General features: G+C 39.4%; 1 protein-coding gene across 10 annotated transcripts in view; it reads right to left on the reverse strand.

Moving 5' to 3' along the window:
- The window catches only part of INVS (inversin), a 236276-nt gene that overhangs the window by 37183 nt on the left and 177431 nt on the right, over positions 1-21662 (reverse strand). For 9 of the 10 annotated variants that reach the window (XM_033237974.1, XM_033237972.1, XM_033237970.1 and 6 more), the window contains 4 exons: positions 19125-19296; positions 13007-13162; positions 12307-12536; positions 2934-3040 (listed from right to left, as the gene is read on the reverse strand). In XM_033237974.1, coding sequence (XP_033093865.1) covers positions 2934-3040; positions 12307-12536; positions 13007-13162; positions 19125-19296 — 665 coding nt within the window. Of the gene's footprint in view, positions 1-2933; positions 3041-12306; positions 12537-13006; positions 13163-19124; positions 19308-21662 lie in introns of all 10 variants that reach the window. The other variant, XM_033237976.1, reaches the window with a different exon arrangement.

A 21662-nucleotide genomic window follows, 5' to 3' on the forward strand; every position in this document is an offset into this window, starting at 1 on the left:
TTATTCAAATTAGTATTCTCATTTTTTTATTCAGAGACACAATCCAAATATCTAGCATCATTTTAAGATTGAAGTCTATACCTAGCATTTAAAACAAGTGTGATCATAAAACACATTGTGATTACTACTACTGAATCTTTCTTTATCCCAAATTCAATTTAGAAAAATTCAAGTGCTGTGAATATTCCCATCAGTGTTGGGGTGAGTGTGTCACACCCCAAATAGTTATTGACTGAAAGTCAGCAGAAGCTGGCAAAAATTATGTCTATACGGTGTTCATCAACTGACTAGTGTCAATGTATGAGAAGTAAAAATTAGCCCTACACTGATGCTAACCAACCAAGAAACAATGTGGATATAGACAACAGACAAGATACAATTGGACCTGCCATGTGGCAGGGAATGGCCTGATGGGATGAGTAGAATGCCTAAACTGGAATGTCATTAACGTAAAAGGCAGTGCCAAGTTCTGACATTTGTACATCAAGGTACATTGCTGATGAAACATTAACAGAGATTGGGTTATTGCCACTGTCTCTTTTTATCTATAGTTTGGCAAGTACAGTTATGAGGATTTTTCCTTTGGTCTTTTGGTCTGTAATTAACATATGCTTATTCTGGGAGAGAGTAAACACCTTAATTCATGCAGTTACTTAGGTCTCATATTCAAGGTTTAGCATATAAATGGAAATTGAGTTAAAAAAATTTCATTGTTTCCTTAAAAATATAGCAGTCAGGCAGTAAATGCTGTTACACAGAATAAATTTTTATAGAAACAAAACAAGTCATCACTAAGTCTGAGGATTCTTAAACTTTTTTTTTTTTTTTTAAGAGTTTCAAAGGGAGACATCTTCAGCTGTCCCTCTAATGAGGGAAGTTTCTGAAAGAAGTGGTAAAGGGGTTGGTTCTAGAAAACAGGAACATGTTTCCTCTGAGATGGACCTAGAGAAGTCCCTTCTCAACAAAGTTTCCCACCAACTAATAGAAAGAAAGAATGGGTGGTGGCTAAGAAGATGAGAATGGTATTATAGCAGGAGCCATTTTAGTTAGAGCATCCATGAAACATGGGAACTAACACAAAGACCTAGGTCAGAGGGACTGTCAGAGGCGTGTGAACTCCATCTTAAAGAGGATCTGGTAAAATGAGGCTGAAACCTGTTGGGCTGCATTCCCAGAAGGTTAAGGCATTCTAAGTCACAGGATGAGATAGGAGGTCAGCACAAAATACAGGTCATAAAGACCTTGCTGATGAAACAGATTGCAGTAAAGGAGCCGGCCAAAACTCACCAAAACCAAGATGGCGACCAGAGTGACCTCTGGTCGTCCTCACTGCTACACTCCCACCAGCGCCCTGACATTTTACAAATGCCATGGCAAAGTCGGGAAGTTATCCTATAAGGTCTGAAAAGGGGAGGCATGAATAATCCATTCCTTGTTTAGCATATCATCAAAAAATAACCATAAAAAAATGGGCAACCAGCAGCCCCCAGGGCTGCTCTGTCTCTGGAGTAGACATTCTTTTATTCCTTTACTTTCTTAATAAACTTGCTTTCACTTTGCACTGCAGACTTGCCCTGAATTCTTTCTTGTGCAAGACCAAGAACCCCTGGTGGGGTCTGGATCGGGACCCCTTTCCTGTAACAGGACCTCAGGTATGGAAGGGTGATCACAAACTCAGTTGTTACCTACAAATTATAAGAATCTTCCTAGATCTAAGACCACCGAGAATCGCTCTTCCTTAGACTTCACATTCTGTTTCCTCCTTTTTTTTTTTTTTTTGAGACAGAGTCTCACTCTGTTGCCAAAGCTGGAGTGCAGTGGCATGATCTCGGCTCACTGCAACCTCCACCTCCTGGGTTCAAGCAATTCTTCTGCTTCAGCCTCCCGAGTAGCTGGGATTACAGGCATGTACCACCATGCCTGGCTAATTTTTTTGTATTTTTAGTAGAGATGGGGTTTCACCATGTTAACTAGGCTGGTCTCGAACTCCTGACCTCAGGAGATCTGCTCGCCTCGGCCTCCCAAAGTGTTGGGATTATAGGCGTGAGCCACCGCACCTGGCCTGTTTGGTCCTTTTTATTGGGTGTGGATTCTTGGGCAATAACCCTAACATAAGTCTCCACACCTTATATTATTCATGCAATCTGCATTTAGATTAAACCCTGAACTTTCATCTTAACTTCTCCTTATGTTTTCATGCTACATGGTGGCATCTCTTTGTCCACTGACTGATAATATCCTCTTCATCAAGAGAAACCTCTGGAATATGTAACACATTCTGCTGGCCTAAATGAACTCCTGGGCCCAGTCAATCAGGACTTCACTGACCTTATGTTAGCCAGAAGTCAGAAGCAGGACTAAAATTTTCTCATCTGCAAAATGTGTGCTTGCCCTAGGCAATAGATAAAATTCTGAAGAGCTATAAAATCCCATGATTCTAAATCAACGTCACATGGAAGTTTTGCTCTTCTATTCTGGCTCAGTATTTCTTAGTGTAATGTTTTCTTATGAGTATAGTTATTATTTCTGAACAACATCTAATCTTGAGATTTAAAAAATCTGGTAGAAAGGATGTATGATAAGCAAAGAGCACTTTTTAAAAAAAAAGTCAGCAACTTGGCTGGGCGAGGTGGCTCACGCCTATAATCCCAGCACTTTCGGAGGCTGAGGTGGGTGGATCACGAGGTGAGGAGTTCGAGACCAGCCTGGCTAACATGGTGAAACCCCATTTCTACTAAAAATACAAAAAAATTGGCTAGGTGTGATGGTGCATGCCTGTAATCCCAGCTACTCAGGAGGCTGAAGCAGGAGAATTGCTTGAACCCAGGAGGTGGAGGTTGCAGTGAGCCAAAATCGTGCCACTGTATCCCAGGCTGAGTGACGGGGCGAGACTCCATCTTAAAAAAAAAAAAAAGAAGTCAACAACAACTTACCTCTCTTCATTGTTTTCCATCTGATTAGGGAACGCAGCAAAGTCTAGCAGTAATTTAATGGCATCAAGGTATCCATTGTTGCAGGACCAATGCAAAGCTGTTCTTCCCTATAAACATAAACAAAAACTAAGTACATCTGGAGTATTTTTGGACATGTGGTTATTTATGCTAACTCAAAATTAATATAAGCAATCATTTTTCCAAATTGCTTATTTACAAAAAGGGAAAATATTAAATATACAGTGGAGAAAGAAAATGACATTTGATCCAAGCGCTTGTAATTAACGCTATTTTTTTTTTTTTTTTTGAGATGTAGTTTTGCTCTTGTCTCTCAGGCTGGAGCACAATGGCGAGATCTCAGCTCACGGCAACCTCCACCTCCCAGGTCCAAGTGATTATCCTGCCTCAGCCTCTCGAGTAGCTGGGATTACAGGTGCCTGCCACCACGCCCAGCTAATTTTTGTATTTTTAGTAGAGATGGGGTTTTGTCATGTTGACCAGGCTGGTCTCAAACTCCTGACCTCAGGTGATCTGCCCACCTCAGCCTCCCAAAGTGCTGGGATTACAGGCATGAGCCAACGTGCCTGGCCAATTAACATATGTTAAGGGGCATCATATATCTCCAGAGGTAATACCCTGAGAAGGATTCATATTACTTATGTAATATTCCAACCAAAAATGTGAAACCTGAATCTAATTATGAGGGAACGTAAGACTAACACAAATTGAGTCAAATTCTGTAAAATAAATGGCTTGTATTCTTTAAAAATTTCAATGTCATGAAACATAAAGAAGAGATGAAGCATTGGTAGTCATAAAAAGGGGATACTTCATAGTATTAAAGGAGTCAAAAAGGAAGATATCACAATGCTAAATTTGTATGCATCTAATAACAAAGCTTCCAAATATACAAGGGAAAAATGGACAAAATTAAAAAGGAAGATAATCAAATCCACAGTCATAGTGGGATTTTAACCAATCTTTTAAAACAGCTGATAGAACAGACAAAAGAGCAGTAAAGATACATAAGACCTAAACAACAGACCTAAAAAAAGGGCCCTGATATATATATATATATAAATACATATAACACTGCATCCAACAAGGACAGAGTTAGTGCTCTTTTCACATGTACATAGAACATTTACCAAAATCGATCATATGCTGGGCCATAAAGTTCCAAAAGAATAATGCACTCCATCACAAAGATGTCCATATTCTAGTGCCTGGTACCTGTGAATATGTTATGTTACATGAGAAGGAAGAATTAAGGTTGTAGATGAAATTAAGATTGCTAATCAGTTGATCTTGAGATAGCAAGATTATCCTGGATTATCTGGGTGGGCCTAATGTAATCACAAGGGTCCTTATAAGGGAAAGAGGGAGTCAGGAGGGTGAGTGTAAGAGTTATACAGATAAGTGATACAGAGAAAGGCTCAACCAGCCAATGGGGCTTTGAAGATGGAGGAATGGGGTCATCAGCCAATGAATGTGGGCAGCCTTGAGAAACTTAAAAAGTAAAAAAATGGATTCTCTCCTAGATCCACCAAAAGAAAAGCAGCCCTGGTGACACCTTGATTTTTAACCCAGTAAGGCCTATTTTGAATTTCTGACATCTAGAATGGTAAGATAATAAATCTGTATTGTTCTAAGCCACTAAACCTGTGGTAATTTGTTACAGCAGCAATAAAAAAAAAACTAATACAATCAATTTAAAAAATGAGAAAACACTTAACTGACTAAAAATTAAACAGTACACTTCTAAATAATCTATGTGTCAGATAATAAACCAAAATAGAAATTAGAGGTTAGAAAATAGAAAAGACAGGAGCAAGACCAATGAAATAGTAAACAAACTCAAAATACAGGCCAGGTGCGGTGGCTCATGCCTGTAACCCTAGCACTTTGGGAGGCTGAGGCAGATAGACTGCTCGAGCTCAGGAGTTCAAGACCAGTCGTGGGCAACACGGTGAAACCCTTTCTTACTAAAAATAAAAAAAATTTAGCCAGGCAGGGTGGGCATGGTGGCTCACGTCTGTAATCCCAGCACTTTGGAAGGCCAAGGCGGGCAGATCACGAGGTCAGGAAATTGAGACCATCCTAACACAGTGAAACCCCATATCTACCAAAAATACAAAAAAAATAGCCAGGTGTGGTGGTGGATGCCTGTAATCTCAGCTACCTGGGAGGCTGAGACAAGGGAATCGCTTGAACCCGGGAGGTGGAGGTTGCAGTGAGTTGAGATCGCGCCACTGCACTCCAGCCTGAGAGACAGAGGGAGACTCTGTCTCCAAAAAAAAAACAAAAAAACAAAAAAACAAAAAGGCCCTGGTTACAAGATGGTCAAATAGGAACAGCTCCAGCCTACGGCTCCCAACCTTAGCGACACAGAAGACGGGTGATTTCTGCATTTCCAACTGAGGTACTGGGTTCATCTCACTGGGGCTTGTTGGACAGTGGGTACAGGCCACAGAGTGTGAGCCTAAGCAGGGTGGGCCATCATTTCACCCGGGAAGCACAAGGGGTTGGGAAGCATAAGGGGTCGGGGAATTCCCTTTCCTAGCCAAGGGAAGATGTAACAGACGGTACCTGGAAAACTGGGACACTTCTACCCTAATACTTTTCCAATGGTCTTAGCAAATGGCTGACCAGGAGATTATATCCTGCACCTGGCTCGGAGGGTCCCACACCCACGGAGCCTCGCTCATTGCTAGCATAGCAGTCTGAGATGGAACTGCAGGTGACAGTGAGGCTGGGGGAGGGGTGTCCACCATTGCTGAGGCTTGAGTACGTAAACACAGCAACCAGGAAGCTTGAACTAGGTGGAGCCCACCGCAGCTCAAGGAGGCCTGCCTGCCTCTGTATACTCCACCTCTGGTGGCAGGGCATAGCTGAACAAAAGGCAGCAGAAACTTCTGCAGACTTAAACATCCCTGTGTGACAGCTTTGAAGAGAGTAGTGGTTCTCCCAGCATGGAGTTTGAGATCTGAGAACGGACAGAGTGCCTCCTCAAGTAGGTCCCTGATCCCCGATAGCCTACCTGGGAAACATCTCCCAGTGGGGACCGACTGACACCTCATACAGCTGGGTGCCCTTCTGAGACAAAGCTTTCAGAGGAAGGATCATGGAGCAACATTTGCTGTTCTGCAATATTTGCTGTTCTGCAGCCTCCACTGGTGATACCCAGGCAAACAGGGTCTGGAGTGGACCTCCAGAAAACTCCAACAGCTCTGCAGCTGAGGGTCCTGACTGTTAGAAGGAAAATTAACAAACAGAAAGGACATCCACACCAAAACCCCATCTGTATGTCACCATCATCAAAGACCAAGGGTAGATAAAACCACAAAGAGAGGGAAAAACCAGAGCAGAAAAGCTGAAAATTCTAAAAATCAGAGCACCTCTTCTCCTCCAAAGGAATGCAGCTCCTCGCTAGCAATGGAACAAAGCTGGACGGAGAATGACTTTGACGAGCTGACAGAAGTAGGCTTCAGATGATCGGTAATAACAAACTTCTCTGAGCTAAAGGAGGATGTTTGAACCCATTGCAAAGAAGCTAAAAACCTTGAGAAAAGGCCGGGCGCGGTGGCTCAAGCCTATAATCCCAGCACTTTGGGAGGCTGAGACGGGCGGATCACGAGGTCAGGAGATCGAGACCATCCTGGCTAACACGGTGAAACCCCGTCTCTACTAAAAATACAAAAACTAGCCGGGTGAGGTGGCGGCGCCTGTAGTCCAGCTACTCGGGAGGCTGAGGCAGGAGAATGGCGTGAACCCGGGAGGCGGAGCTTGCAGTGAGCTGAGATCTGGCCACTGCACTCCAGCCTGGGTGACAGAGCGAGACTTCGTCTCAAAAAAAAAAAAAAAAAAAAAAAAAAAAAACCTTGAAAAAAGATTAGAGGAATGGCTAGCTAGAATAAACAGCATAGGCCGGGCGCGGTGGCTCAAGCCTGTAATCCCAGCACTTTGGGAGGCTGAGATGGGCGGATCATGAGGTCAGGAGATCGAGACCATCCTGGCTAACACGGTGAAACCCCGTCTCTACTGAAAATACAAAAACTAGCCGGGCGAGGTGGCGGGCGCCTGTAGTCCCAGCTACTCGGGAGGCTGAGGCAGGAGAATGGCGTAAACCTGGGAGGCGGAGCTTGCAGTGAGCTGAGATCTGGCCACTGCACTCCAGTCCGGGCGACAGAGCGAGACTCCACCTCAAAAAAAAAAAAAAAAAAAGAATAAACAGCATAGAGAAGACCTTAAATGACCTGAAGGAGTTGAAAACCATGGCATGAGAACTATGTGATGCATTCACAAGCTTCAGTAGCTGATTTGATCAAGTGGAAGAAAGGGTATCAGAGATTGAAGATCAAATGAATGAAATGAAGCGAGAAGAGAAGTTTAGAGAAAAAAGAGTAAAAAGAAACCAACAAAGCCTCCAAGAAATATGGGACTATGTGAAAAGACCAAATCTACATCTGATTGGTGTACCTAAAAGTGATGGGGAGAATGGAACCAAGTTGGAAAACACTCTTCAGGATATTATGCAGGAGAACTTCCCCAATCTAGCAAGGCAGGCCAACATTCAAATTCAGGAAATACAGAGAACGCCACAAAGATACTCCTCCAGAAGAGCAACTCCAAGACACATAAGTCAGATTCACCAAAGTTGAAATGAAGGAAAAAATCTTAAGGGCAGCCAGAGAGAAAGGTCGGGTTACCCACAAAGGGAAGCCCATCAGACTAACTGCAGATCTCTCAGCAGAAACTCTACAAGCCAGAAGAGAGTGGGGGCCAATATTCAACATTCTTAAAGAAAAGAATTTTCAACCCAGAATTTTCATATCCAGCCCAACTAAGTTTCATAAGTGAAGGAGAAATAAAATCCTTTACAGACAAGCAAATGCTTAGAGATTTTGTCACCACCAGGCCTGCCCTACAAGAGATCCGGAAGGAAGCACTAAACATGGAAAGGAACAACCGGTACCAGCCAAAATGTAAAATTGCAAAAACATGCCAAAATGTAAAGTCCATCGATGCTAGGAAGAAACTCCATCAACTAACGAGCAAAATAACCAGCTAACATCATAATGACAGGATCAAGTTCACACATAACAATATTAACCTTAAATGTAAATGGGCTAAATGCTCCAATTAAAAGACACAGACTGGCAAATTGGATAAAGAGTCAAAACTCATCAGTGTGCTGTATTCAGGAGACCCATCTCACATGCAGGGACACACACAAGCTCAAAATTAAGGGAGGGAGGAAGATCTGCCAAGCAAATGGAAAACAACAACAACAAAAAAGCAGAGGTTGCAATCCTAGTCTCTGATAAAACAGATTTTAAACAAATATAGACCAAAAGAGACAAGGCCATTACATAATGGTAAAGTGATCAATTCAACAAGAAGAGCTAACTATCCTAAATATATATGCACCCAATACAGGAGCACCCAGATTCATGAAGCAAGTCCTTAGAGACCTACAAAGAGACTTAGACTCCCACACAACGATAATGGGAGACTTCAACACCCCACTGTCAATATTAGATCAACGAGACTGAAAGTCAACAAGGAAATCCAGGAATTGAACTCAGCTCTGCACCAAGCACACCTAAAAGACATCTACAGAACTCTCCACCCCAAATCAAAAGAATATACATTCTTCTCAGCACCACATCACACTTATTCCAAAACTGACCAAATAGTTGGAAGTAAAACACTCCTCAGCAAATCTAAAAGAACAGAAATTATATCAAACTGTCTCTCAGACTGCAGTGCAATCAAATTAGAACTCAGCATTAAGAAACTCACTCAAAACCGCTCAACTACATGGAAACTGAACAACCTGCTCCTGAATGACTACTGGGTACATAATGAAAAGAAGGCAGAAATAAAGATGTTCTTTGAAACCAATGAGAACCAAAGACACAACATACCAGAGTCTCTGGCACACGTTTAAAGCAGTGTGTAGAGGGAAATTTATAGAACTAAATGCCCAAAAGAGAAAGCAGGAAAGATGTAAAATTGAAACCCTAACATCACAATTAAAAGAACTGGAGAAGCAAGAGCAAACATGTTCAAAAGCTAGCAGAAGGCAAGAAATAACTAAGATCAGAGCAGTACTGAAGGAGATAGAGACACAAAAAATCCTTCAAAAAATAAATGAATCCAGGAGCTGGTTTTTTGAAAAGATCAACAACATTGACAGACCGCTAGCAAGACTAATAAAGAAGGAAAGAGAGAAGAATCAAATAGATGCAATAAAAAATCATAAAGGGGATATTACCACTGATCCCACAGAAATACAAACTACCATCAGAGAATACCATAAACACCTCTACACAAATAAACTAGAAAATCTAGAAGAAGTGGATAAATTCCTGGACACATACACCCTCCCAAGACTAAACCAGGAAGAAATTGAATCCCTGAATAGACCAATAACAGGTTCTGAAATTGAGGCAATAATTAATAGCCTATCAACCAAAAAAAGTCCAGGACCTGATGGATTCACAGCTGAATTCTACCAGAGGTACAAAGAGGAGCTGGTACCATCCTTCTGAAACTATTACAATCAACAGAAAAAGAGGGAATCCTCCCTAACTCATTTTATGAGGCCAGCACCATTCTGATACCAAAGCCTGGCAGAGACACAACAAAAACAGAGAATTTTAGACCAATATCACTGATGAACATCAATGCAAAAATCCTCAATAAAATACTGGCAAACTGAATCCAGCAGCATATCAAAAAGCTTATCCACCACGATCAATTTGGCTTCATCCCTGGGATGCAAGGCTGCTTCAACATATGCAAATCGATAAACATAATACATAATATAAACAGAACCAATGAGAAAAATCACATGATTATCTCAGTAGATGTACAAAAGGCCTTCAATAAAATTCAACACCCCTTCATGCTAAAACCTCTTAATAAACTAGGTATTGATGGAATGTATCTCAAAATAATAAGAGCTATTTATGACAATCCCACAGCCAATATCATACGGAATGGGCAAAAACTGGAAGCATTCCTTTTGAAAACTGGCACAAGACAGGGATGCCTTCTCTCACCACTCCTATTCAATATACTTCTGGCCAGGGCAATCAGGCAGGAGAAAGAAAGAAAGGGTATTCAATTAGGAAAAGAGGAAGTCAAATTGTCTCTGTTTGCAGATGATATGACTGCGTATTTAGAAAACCCCATCGTCTCAGCCCCAAATCTCCTTAAGCTGATAAACAACTTCAGCAAAGTCTCAGGATATAAAATCCATGGGCAAAAATCACAAGCATTCCTATACACCAATAATAGACAAACAGAGAGCCAAATCATGAATGAACTCCCATTCACAATTGCTCCAAATAGAATAAAATACCTAGGAATCCAACTTACAAGGGACGTGAAGGACCTCTTCAAGGAGAACTACAAACCACTGCTCAATGAAATAAAAGAGGACACAAACAAATGAAAGAACCTTCCATGCTCATGGATAGGAAGACTCAATATCGTGAAAATGGCCATACTGTCCAAGGTAATTTATAGATTCAATGCTATCCCCATCAAGTTACCAATGATTTTCTTCACAGAATTGGAAAAACTACTTTAAAGTTCATATGGAACAAGAAAAGAGCCCACACTGCCAAGACAATTCTAAGCCAAAAGAACAAAGTTGGAGGCATCATGCTACCTGACTTGAAACTATACTATAAGGCTACAGCAACCAAAACAGCATGGTACTGGTACCAAAACAGAAATATAGACCAATGGAAAAAAACAGAGCCCTCAGAAATAATACCACACATCTACAGCCATCTGATCTTTGACAAACCTGAGAAAAACAAGAAATGGGGAAAGGATTCCCTATTTAACAAATGGTGCTGGGAAAACTGGCTAGCCATGTGTACAAAGCTGAAACTGGATCCCTTCCTTACACCTTATACAAAAATTAATTCAAGATGGATTAGGGACTTACATGTTAGACCTAAAACCATAAAAACCCTAGAAGAAAACCTAGGCAATTCCATTCAGGACACAGGCATGGGCAAGGACTTCATGACTAAAACCCAAAAGCAATGGCAACAAAAGCCAAAATAGACAAATGGTATCTAATTAAACTAAAGATCTTCTGCATAGCAGAAGAAACTACCATCAGAGTGAACAGGCAACCTATAGAATGGGAGAAAATTTTTATAATCTACCCATCCGACAAAAGGGCTAATATCCAGAATCTACAAAGAACTTAAACAAATTTACAAGAAAAAAATCAAACAACCCCATCAAAAAGTGGGCAAAGGATATGAACAGACACTTCTCAAAAGAAGACATGTATGCAGCCAACAGACACATGAAAAAATGCTCGTCATCACTCGCCATCAGAGAAATGCAAATCAAAACCACAATGAGATACCATCTCATGCCAGTTAGAATGGCAATCATCCAAAAGTCAGGAAACAACAGGTGCTGGAGAGGATGTGGAGAAATAGGAACACTTTTACACTGTTGGTGGGACTGTAAACTAGTTCAACCATTTTGGAAGACAGTGTGGCGATTCCTCAAGGATCTAGAACTAGAAATCCCATTTGACCCAGCCATCCCATTACTGGGTATATACCCAAAGGATTATAAATCATGTTGCTATAAAGACACATGCACACATATGCTTATTGTGGCACTATGCACTAATAACAAAGACTTGGAACCAACCCAAATGTACATCAATGATAGACTGGATCAAGAAAATGTGGCACGTATACACCATGGAATACTATGCAGCCATAAAAAAGGATAAGTTCATGTTCTTTGTAGGGACATGGATGAAGCTGGAAACCATCATTCTCAGCAAACTATCGGAAGGACAGAAAACCAAACACCATGCGTTCTCACTCATAGGTGGGAATTGAACAATGAGAACACTTGGACACAGGATGTGGGGAGCAGGGAGGGATAGCATTAGGAGATACACACCTAATGTAAATGATGAGTTGATGGGTGCAGCACACCCACATGGCACATGTATACATATGTAACAAGCCTGCAAATTGTGCACATGTACCCTGGAACTTAAAGTATAATTTAAAAAAAAGAAAAATAAAATCATGTAATATATTTATTTTTATACATGCATACATGTGTATACCATGTAATCTTTTATCAAAGTCATAAAATTATTCCAAGTCTATATTATAACTATGTTAAATTATATATATAGAAAAAGACTGGAAGAGACCATGGACAAATAATAGTCTTGATTAACAAATGGATTTGTGGGTGATCTCTTCATCTCGTAAACTGTTGTTTTACTTATGTTTACAACAAAGAAGAAATACTCTAAATTCTTTGGAGCAAACTTAATATAGAAAAGACATAGAATTTCTACCTCTTTGTCTTGAATGTTAGGGTCTGCATTATTTTCCATGAGAACTGCCATGCAGTTGATATAGCCTCCGTATGCAGCACACTGCAAAGGGGTTCTTCCTGCATAATCCTGAACATTTGGATTGATCTTATTTTCTATTAATATTTGGCAAACATCAGCATTTCCTCCCAGTGCTGCCCAATGTAGAAGAGAATGTCCATCTTGGTCAACTAGATCTACTCTTGCTCCACCTGGAAAAGCACAAATATAATGAAAATGTATAATAGAAAGAGCATTTATTAAAATGAATAGAAGTAAAAAAACCACAATTCTTCCTTAAATGCATTTATTAAAATGAATAGAAGTCAAATAATAACAACTGTTCCTTAAATGCTTTATTCTTGTGGAAATGCTTCCACATACATTGTCTACTTCAGATTTTCACAATAAGCTTGTAAACTGGACTGGCTAGGAGTCACTCTCCCTTTATATAAAATAAAATTGAGGATCAGGCAGGTGAAGTGACTTTTCCTATATCAAGCAACTCCCAACAAGTGGAGCTAGGAGTGGAACTTGAGGTTCCTCACACCATGTTGGGTGATCATCCCTTCATCCTTGTACTTGTACAGCTTTCTGGTAAGGATAGCTTTATCTCAAACAGAGTATGCAAGAATTCCTACCTGTTAAGAGAGACTTATTAGGAGTACTGTTATTAACCCACCTTTAATGAGTGTCTGAATCACATCTTTGTGTCCCATCTCACAGGCTCGGAAAAGTGGAGTATGTTTCATAACGTCAGTAGCATCTACTTGAGCATTATTTTCCAGTAATAACTTCACGGTGCTGACATGGCCAGAAAGGGCAGCAGCATGCAAAGCTAAAAGGGAACCAAAAGAAAGTGATGAATTAGTCAGTAACAACTTCACCTTTTAAATTATCATATGTCCTTTCTTCTCTTGATTTCCCCATCATTTTGAATAAATGCAATCTCAATTTTAAGGATTCCCTAATTTATTTTTTGCTTTTTTAGATTGTGCCTTCCTCCCTATGCATATGTATCACTCACACTTTCCCCTTTCCTTCTACCTTTCTCTTCTTGCTATTTTCTTCCTTTCCATCCTGTTGGTCTGAAATGGTATCCTCTTCTAAGCTACTAGTTTTCTCTTTTCAGCTATTAGTTTTCTCTTTTTCTCTTTCAAGACAGCAAGAAAACAATACAAAGAGAACTGATTTAAATGATGTACACAATTCTGCCCAACAACCCACTCAATAAGCATATGTCCCTAAGGGATCATGTGACTGGAGACATCAATAGACTGTTCCTTCCATTGGTTAAATGTGCTGTTCCTTCAATTGGCTTGCGTACCCCAGTGGTACTGAAAAGTATGTACATCTTGCTGCATTGAGTGCATTTTTAATACAACATCACTCCAAATACAAGCCAGCTACTTCCCCAGGGCTCAATTTAAGAAACAGCGAGGTGGCACATGTCTATAGTCCCAGCTACTTGGGAGGCTGAGGCAGGAGGACTGCTTGAATCCAAGAGGTCTAGACTAGTCTGGAGAAAATAGGAAGAACTCATCTCAAAAAAAGAAAAGAAAAGAAAAGAAACAGGAATTTGCTTCACTGGAGAAACACTGAGATGGAATATGGCCTCCTCTCTTGTGCCTTCCAGAGGTTTTAAAGAGTAATTTTGATTAAATGTGTTTCATGTTACACTGACTCCTGCCTATGTTACTCCACTGTAATGCTTGGCTTATGTCATCCCTCTATAGGTTTGAATTAGCCAAAGTAACACTTCAGATGCCTGGGCCAGTTCTAAGTATTATGGCTCTATAAGGCCTAGAACAGTGTCTTTTTCATAAAGGGTGATCCATGGAGCAAACCTGGGATGCAGATTTTTGGGCTGAGTAGTATTATAATGTTGGATGTTTAGCATGGAACACAATAGATAAGGTTACATTCTAGGAAGGAAAGCAAAACAAAACAATTCTCCATCAATGAAGTATCATATAATGATAATTGATATAATTAAAGTAATAAAAACTGTTTTGATATGTAGAATCACTGAGGGACTACTTTTGATTGGTGGTTACAGATGGCTTTGCATAGAGTGGATGTTTAAGTTGAGACCTGAACCACGAAAAAGACAGAGTGAGACTCCGTCTCAAAAAATAAAATAAAATAAAAATAACCTTGAACTTAACTATTGTTACGCCCACTTTGAAAAGCGGTGCAAGTTTCTATAGAAACTTAATTTTTTAATGTAATTTTATATTACAGAAACCTTCAAACATATTCAAAAGTAGACAATGGTCCAGTGAACTCAATATAGCTATCACCCAGCTTCAACAATTATCAATACATGGCTAATCTTGTTTTATTTATTTATTGAGCAAAGGAAGAGTTAGTACAGGACACGAATGACTGTGTGTGTTTAAGGAAGGAAGGGTAGTTGCAGCACAGTAAGTGACAGTGGAGTAAGTCAGAAAGGTAGAAAAGGCCAGATCACAAATGGTCCTATCGGTCAGTGATGGAAGACATTTGAAGAGCTTTATGTAGTGGAGTGATATTATCTGATTTATGCTTTAAACAGATGACTCTAGCTGTTCTGAGGAGAATGTATTTGTAATAGATTAAAATATAAGCAGGGAGACCAGTAAACATTTTGGCAGTAGACTGAGTGAAAAATGATGGTGGTCTGACTAGGGTGGTTGGAATGGAGATGGAGAGAAATAGAATGATTTAGAACATGTTTTGGAGGTGGAGTCAACAGGACTTGCTACAGGATTTGACATAGAATCTCTGTCCATGTAGCCTGGGAATCTGAATTTAAACAAATACCTCTAGTAATTCTTATGCCATTCTTGAATTTGGGAACCACTGACCTAAATGGCTGAATGTTAGTTTGACCTAGACAAGATTCAGACAGGCATGAGTAACTTCAAATATCTGAAGTGCTATCACATGGAAGATAGCACAGGGTAGAACATTCAGTTTGACAAATTTTGGCTCAGTATAAGGAAGAACATTCTAATAGAGTTAAGATGGCAGTAGTGAGTTTTCTATATTGGAGCTGTGCAACAAGAGGCTGAAAGACCACTGCTGAGAATATCATAAGGCAGATGAAAGCATCATATAACATCTATATTTCAGTGATTTCACATTTTAAGAGCATAAGAACCCTTTTCCCCCAAATGAAAATTTATAAAACAAGGAAGAGTTGAGTGGTTCTGACTAAATCAGAATTGGAGCATTACCCACTCGACTGTCTATTCCCTCAGCTAAGTATTTCAGGTACCTTTATAGAAAACTGTTGTTATGAAGAACATGGTTTGGAAAACCCTGGGCTAGATTTAGTTTTACGGTGACTTCTAATTCTGAAATGCTACAATTCTGTGATGTGGCATCCAGTATGAAATATACTCTATAGATAACATCAATATCAAATTTTTTAAAAAGATAAAATTTCAATTAAGTAACAGATAAAATCAATGATCATATTAAAGGAAATCCCCCACTTATAACTATTTGAATTTACTTTATACTTATTTATTTATTTGAGACAGAGTCTCACTCTGTTGCCCAGGCTGGAGTGTAGTAGCATGATCTCGGCTCACTGCAACTTCCACCTCCTGGGTTCAAGTGATTCTCCTGTCTCAGCCTCCAGAGTAGCTGGAACTACAGGTGCCCACCACTATGCCCAGCTAATTTTGTATTTTTAGTACAGGTGGGGTTTCACCATGTTGGCCAGGCTGGTCTCGAACTCCTGACCTCAAATGATCTACCCACCTCGGCCTCCCAAAGTGCTGGGTTTACAGGCGTGAGCCACTGCACCTGGCCTGAATTTTCTTTATTTAAAAATAACCTTAGGTCAAGCATTACTCCCTCTTTGAAAAGTACTGCAAGTTTATATAGAAACTTAATTTTTTTAAATGTAACTTTATATTATGGAAACCTTCAAACATATTCAAAAGCAGACAATTGTCCAGTGAACTCAATATAGCTATTACCCAGCTTCAACAATTATCAGTACATGGCTAATCTTGTTTTATTTAACCATGATTCATTTCCTCTACTTCTGATTGTTTTGAAAAAAATTATAGAGTCATATCATTTCATCTGTAAATATTTTAGTATCTTTGAAAAACAAGGATTCTTTTTTTAAACACCTCACTGTGTCAGTTAGGATCCAGTCAGAAGACGGAAACCATACCAGATATAATAGATGGAATTCAGTATAAATAATTGCTGGCTTTGTATTGAAGAAATGAAAAGGCAGAAAGAAAACACTAAGGTTCCACGGAGGTAGCAAATGCAAGAAATAGCTACCAATCCTGGCACTGGAGTACATAAAGAAGAGGATGAAATTATTGAAACCTAAAAGCTTAGAAGAGCCCTGAAGAATGAAAACTCAACCTCTGAGGAATGGCTCTGCTTGGCTGGTGCTGTTGTGTCTGACAAGGGTGCACAGAGGCTGACACTGTGAATGTTGGAAACCTGTAGAGTGAACTGTTTTTGCTGAAATCAAGTATTGCTGTGTTGAAGAAGCATTCCTAGGGTGATGCTGACCATAGCAGGAAATAAAAACAACAACAGGCCAGACGTGGTGGCTCACACCTGTAATCCAAGCACTTTGGGAAGCTGAGGTGGGAGGATTGCTTGAGCCCAGGAGTTTGAGACCAGCCTGGGCAACATAGTGAGATCCCATCTATTATTATTATTATTATTTTACTTTTTTTTCTAAAAAAAGAAAACAAGAAAAAAGCAAGAGCAGGACGCAAACAGAAAGATGTAATCCCTTGTCCCTCTTCCAGTCTTCCAGTCTCCCTCCAATGCTCCCTATTGGTGGACTCTAAAAGAGCACCTGTGGCAAAGGGGAAATGTGATTTGCAGAGCCCCAGGCCCACCACTGCAAAGAAAGGACAAAAGGATAAACACGAAGCTGAGAGACAATAGCTGGATCATGGTAAAACCATAATGCTGTTATCACACCTAAAAAATACTAACAGAAATTCTGTAATGTTCAATAATATTGACATTTTCCCGATCGCTGTAACATTTTTTATAGTTTATTTATTTGAGTCAGGATCCAATTAATGTCCATATATTGCTATTGGTAACACCTCTTTTTAATGGGAAGGAAAAAAAAATCCTTGTAGAGGGATGATAGAGAAGAACTCACTTTCACAGAAAAGACATGTCAGGAAGGCATCTCTGACATAATAAAATCCCCACAGAAGAAAGAAACCAGCAAATTAATGAGTCTGAGAAGAATTTATGTCTGAACTTCAACCACGGTGCATATGAGAAAGATACTTTTGGTCAAAGAGTGCAAGTATCCTTGCCCATACCTTATTCAAATACCTGAAAAAGTTAAACTAAAATCAAAGTTAGTGATAAAGTGGAAGAATATATAATGGAAACCTGACAAAAAATTAAATGTTCAGATCATTTATAAAGTCAATATCCATTGTGTCTGCACTATGCCCCTTAAGAAATTTAAGATCTGCTGGCCCGGCATGGTGGCTCACACCCGTAATGCCAGTACTTTGGGAGGCCGAGGCAGGTTGATTGCTTGAGCTCAGAAGTTCAAGACCAGCCTGGGCAACACAGTGAAACCCCATTTCCACTCAAATACAAAAAGAAAAAAAAATTAGCCAGGCGTGGTGGCATATGCCTGTAGTCCCAGCTAGTTGGGAGGCTGAGGCAAGAGATTTGCTTGAACTTGGAAGGCAGAGGTTGCAGTGAGCCAAGATCATGCCACTGCACTCCAGCCTGGGTGACAGACTGAGACTCCATTTCAAAAAAAAAAAGAAATTTAAGATCTGCTGTAAGGCTTTGATAGAGAAATACTTTTGAAAGTTAAAGTCTTTATCATAAAATTGAATTGTCTTCTTAAAATATTTTTTTTTGAGGCTGTGGTTGTCTTGGTACAGGGAGGGAGATTTTAAGTAAAGCAACTCCCCTCCCTTCTCTCTCCCTACTGTTGCATCAATAGTTTTGGTGGCCAAGAAAAATCTTATTCAGGATAACAGTAGATGCAAATGGCTCTAGCATGTTTCTACAAATAAAAAAACATAACGTGGAGAAGCCCATCACTTATTTTTTATTCTATTCAGTGTTATTGTAGCAGTATGTGATTTCTCCTTCTCTTTCTGAGTTGTAAGTAGGATACAGTACACAAGGAAGAGACCTCCAAGTTGACACTGAGGCTGAAAAACTTTACCTTTCATTAACCAACACATAGGTAAAGGCCTCTCCTATTAGAGAAAGAAATTAAAATAAGCATCTAGTAAGAGTTTTTCAAGCAAGGTTGATTTGAAGCTTTGAAGCTTCTAGAGCCATGGGGGGTTATCTCTAAAAATGGGAGATTCAGGATGTGGTAACGCTATTCAAACCCGAGAAAAGAGCACAGTAAAGGAGACTGCTGAGAATACACTTAGATGTGTGCATTCCTTAAATATAATTCTAAATTTTTGAAAATATAATTAATGACAATTAAATATGGATAGTTTTAAAGTATAGGTTTTGTTTTTTTTACAAAAAGATAAATGATCAGAAGAGTCCCCGTAATCATGTCTAAGGAGCAACCAGGGTTTTAAACCAAATGCAACCATTCATTTGGTAGAAACATATGCTAATCTTAGCCATAATACTGAAGAAATAAAGCCTTTGGAGTGATATCCTGGCAAACCCAAACTTAAAACCGAAGACCAAAGTCAAACAATATTAGATTAGGAACAAAGATTTCAAGTTGCTATTTTACAAGTTTTATAGCAACATCTACACTTTGGAACTTGAATTAAAGCAAATTGAATGTGTCTACCAGTTCTCACCTGTACCTCCATATTTGTCAGCCATGTTAATATCAATGTCCGATTTTAAGCTCAGCATAGTCCTAAGGACATCGTCACTGCCTTTGCCAGCTGCCCACATAAAGGATGTTCTTCCTTCTAGGTCTGAATCATCTTTCACTGAAGGATGTTTTAAAAACACTTTAACTGTTTCCTGTAAGAAAACTTGATTTAAAAAATGGAGACAAAACAGTAGTATTTTCTATGGTAATAAAGTCATATAATAACATGTCACTTCCATTAAGAAGCAAAGCATTTTCCCCTTGCTTTTGAATTAAATTAAATTATCTTTTTATTAATGACAGAACTACAATTTTCATCAAAGATAACAATCCTCTGTCCTTACAAATTAGTTGTAGTGTCCGTAACACTTCACAAACATAACCTAACTCTCCCATTCAACATCCTCAAAATGGAAAGTAATCATCTTCAATCAAGTTTGGAAACTTTATAGGTCATTGTTTGAGTGACAGTTACAAAACTCAGAAGTATTCAGTGTTTTATTTATTAATGAACAAAATTTAAATACTTCTTTCTATTTCTCTCTTCTCTCTTCCCTTCTCTTCTCTTCTCTTCCCTCCCTGCCCCTCCCTCCCTCCCTCCCTCCCTCTCTCTCTCTCTCTCTCTCTCTCTCTTCTTTCTTTCTTTCTTTCTTTCTTCTTTCTTTCTTTCCTGAGGGAGTCTCACTCTGTTGCCCAGGGTGGAATGCTGGAATGCACTGGTGCCATCTCGGCTCACTGCAACCTCCACCTCCTGCATTCAAGTGATTCTCCTGCCTCAGCCTCCCGAGTAGCTGAGTGCCACTACACCCGGTTAATTTTTGTATTATTAGTAGAGACGGGGTTTTACCATGTTGGTCCAGCTGATCTTGAATTCCTGACCTCAAGTGATCCGTCCATCTTGGCCTCCCAAAGTGCTGGAATTACAGGCATGAACCACTGTACCCGGCCATAAAATACATGTTTTCTTGGACATTTTACACAAGACCCATCTATTCAGGCATGCCTCCAGAGAAGGTTCTGCATTCTCTCATTGTGTTTTTTGTTTGTTTGCTTTTGCCTTAAATCCAGGAACAAACTGGAATTATGTGATTAGTTACTAAACATTTTTAAAATGGTTAATGCATTTATTGAATACTGATTGATGGTTACTGAGAAATGCAGTGCTCAATTCAGTAAAACAAATATTTATTCAGCAATTCCTTTATTACTGAATTGTCCTTCTTTTATGGAATCACACAAAAATTAGGACTGGCCCGTATGCGGTGGCTCACACGTATAATCCCTGCACTTTGGGAGGCCGAGGTGGGCGGATCACAAGGTCAGGAGATTGAGAGCATCCTGGCCAACATGGTGAAACCCTGTCTCTACTAAAATATAAAAAAATTAGCCAGGCATGGTGGCACGTGCCTGTAGTCCCAGCTACTTGGGAGGTTGAGGCAGGGGAATTGATTGAACTTGGGAGACGGAGGTTGCAGTGAGCCGAGATCACATCCTTGCACTCCAGACTGGGCAACAGAGTGAGACTCCATCTCAAACAAAAACAAAAACAAAACAAAACAAAAAAAACAAAAACAACAGCAACAAAAAAAATTAGGACCTTGACAATTCTATTAGTGCCTCACAATTTTAATGGGGGTTAATATTCCAGCATTTTAAATTGCTTCTTTCCTCAGAACTCAGACTCATATAAACTTTTAGAAAGATCATAGAAACTTTTGATTGAATTGAGGTAAAAGAGTTTCAGACAAAAAATGCTGGAGGCTGTGAGCTGACGAAAAATGTATAAAATGTTGACTCTCAGTATTTTACAGAAAGAAGAATTCAAGAGCTCATCTAATCCAGTTCCTTATTTTACAGATGAAGAAATTTAGGTTCCAAGGTCATATAAATATTGGTGGCAGATAAAGGAAGAATCCAGGGTTAAATAACAGCACTCCTTCCACAGCATCACACACTGCTTTCTACTTTTAAGACTATTTGTTGAGTTACTGAGGTATAATAACTTACTGTTCCTAAAGTCTAATGTATATGTTTATTAAGCATATTAAATATATTTGAATAAAGAAATGAATTTTAAAAGTTTGTGATTTTTTGCTTTGTTTTCTTTTACTAATTTGCAAACATTTCTTTGCTGAGTATGTTTTTACTTAATGATGAATGTTTACAGGGCTCTGTATGTGTAGGGGAATGTGTCCATAGTTTTCAAGGAGCGAATTGCAATTTCTTGTCAGTTATTAGACGACAACGAGATCAAGGAACTTGAAACTGAGCTTACATAATTTGTATAATTATTAAAAATCAACTCTGGAATTGGCAGATTATCCAACAAAATATTTCTTTGAATAAAATTATTATATCATATTACTGAATCATCATAAATAATAATGTTCTACCATTCTTTCTTGTTTCCATTAGCACACCTATTTAATTATTGGTGTTTGTATATATATTAAATTTGGAGTCTAAGTTTTGGGTTAAAGCCCATGAGCAAGTCATTTAATCTCATGGAACCTTGCTT

Source organism: Trachypithecus francoisi, unplaced genomic scaffold (assembly GCF_009764315.1).
Source record: "Trachypithecus francoisi isolate TF-2019V2 unplaced genomic scaffold, Tfra_2.0 Lachesis_group16, whole genome shotgun sequence".
Lineage (NCBI taxonomy): Eukaryota > Metazoa > Chordata > Mammalia > Primates > Cercopithecidae > Trachypithecus > Trachypithecus francoisi.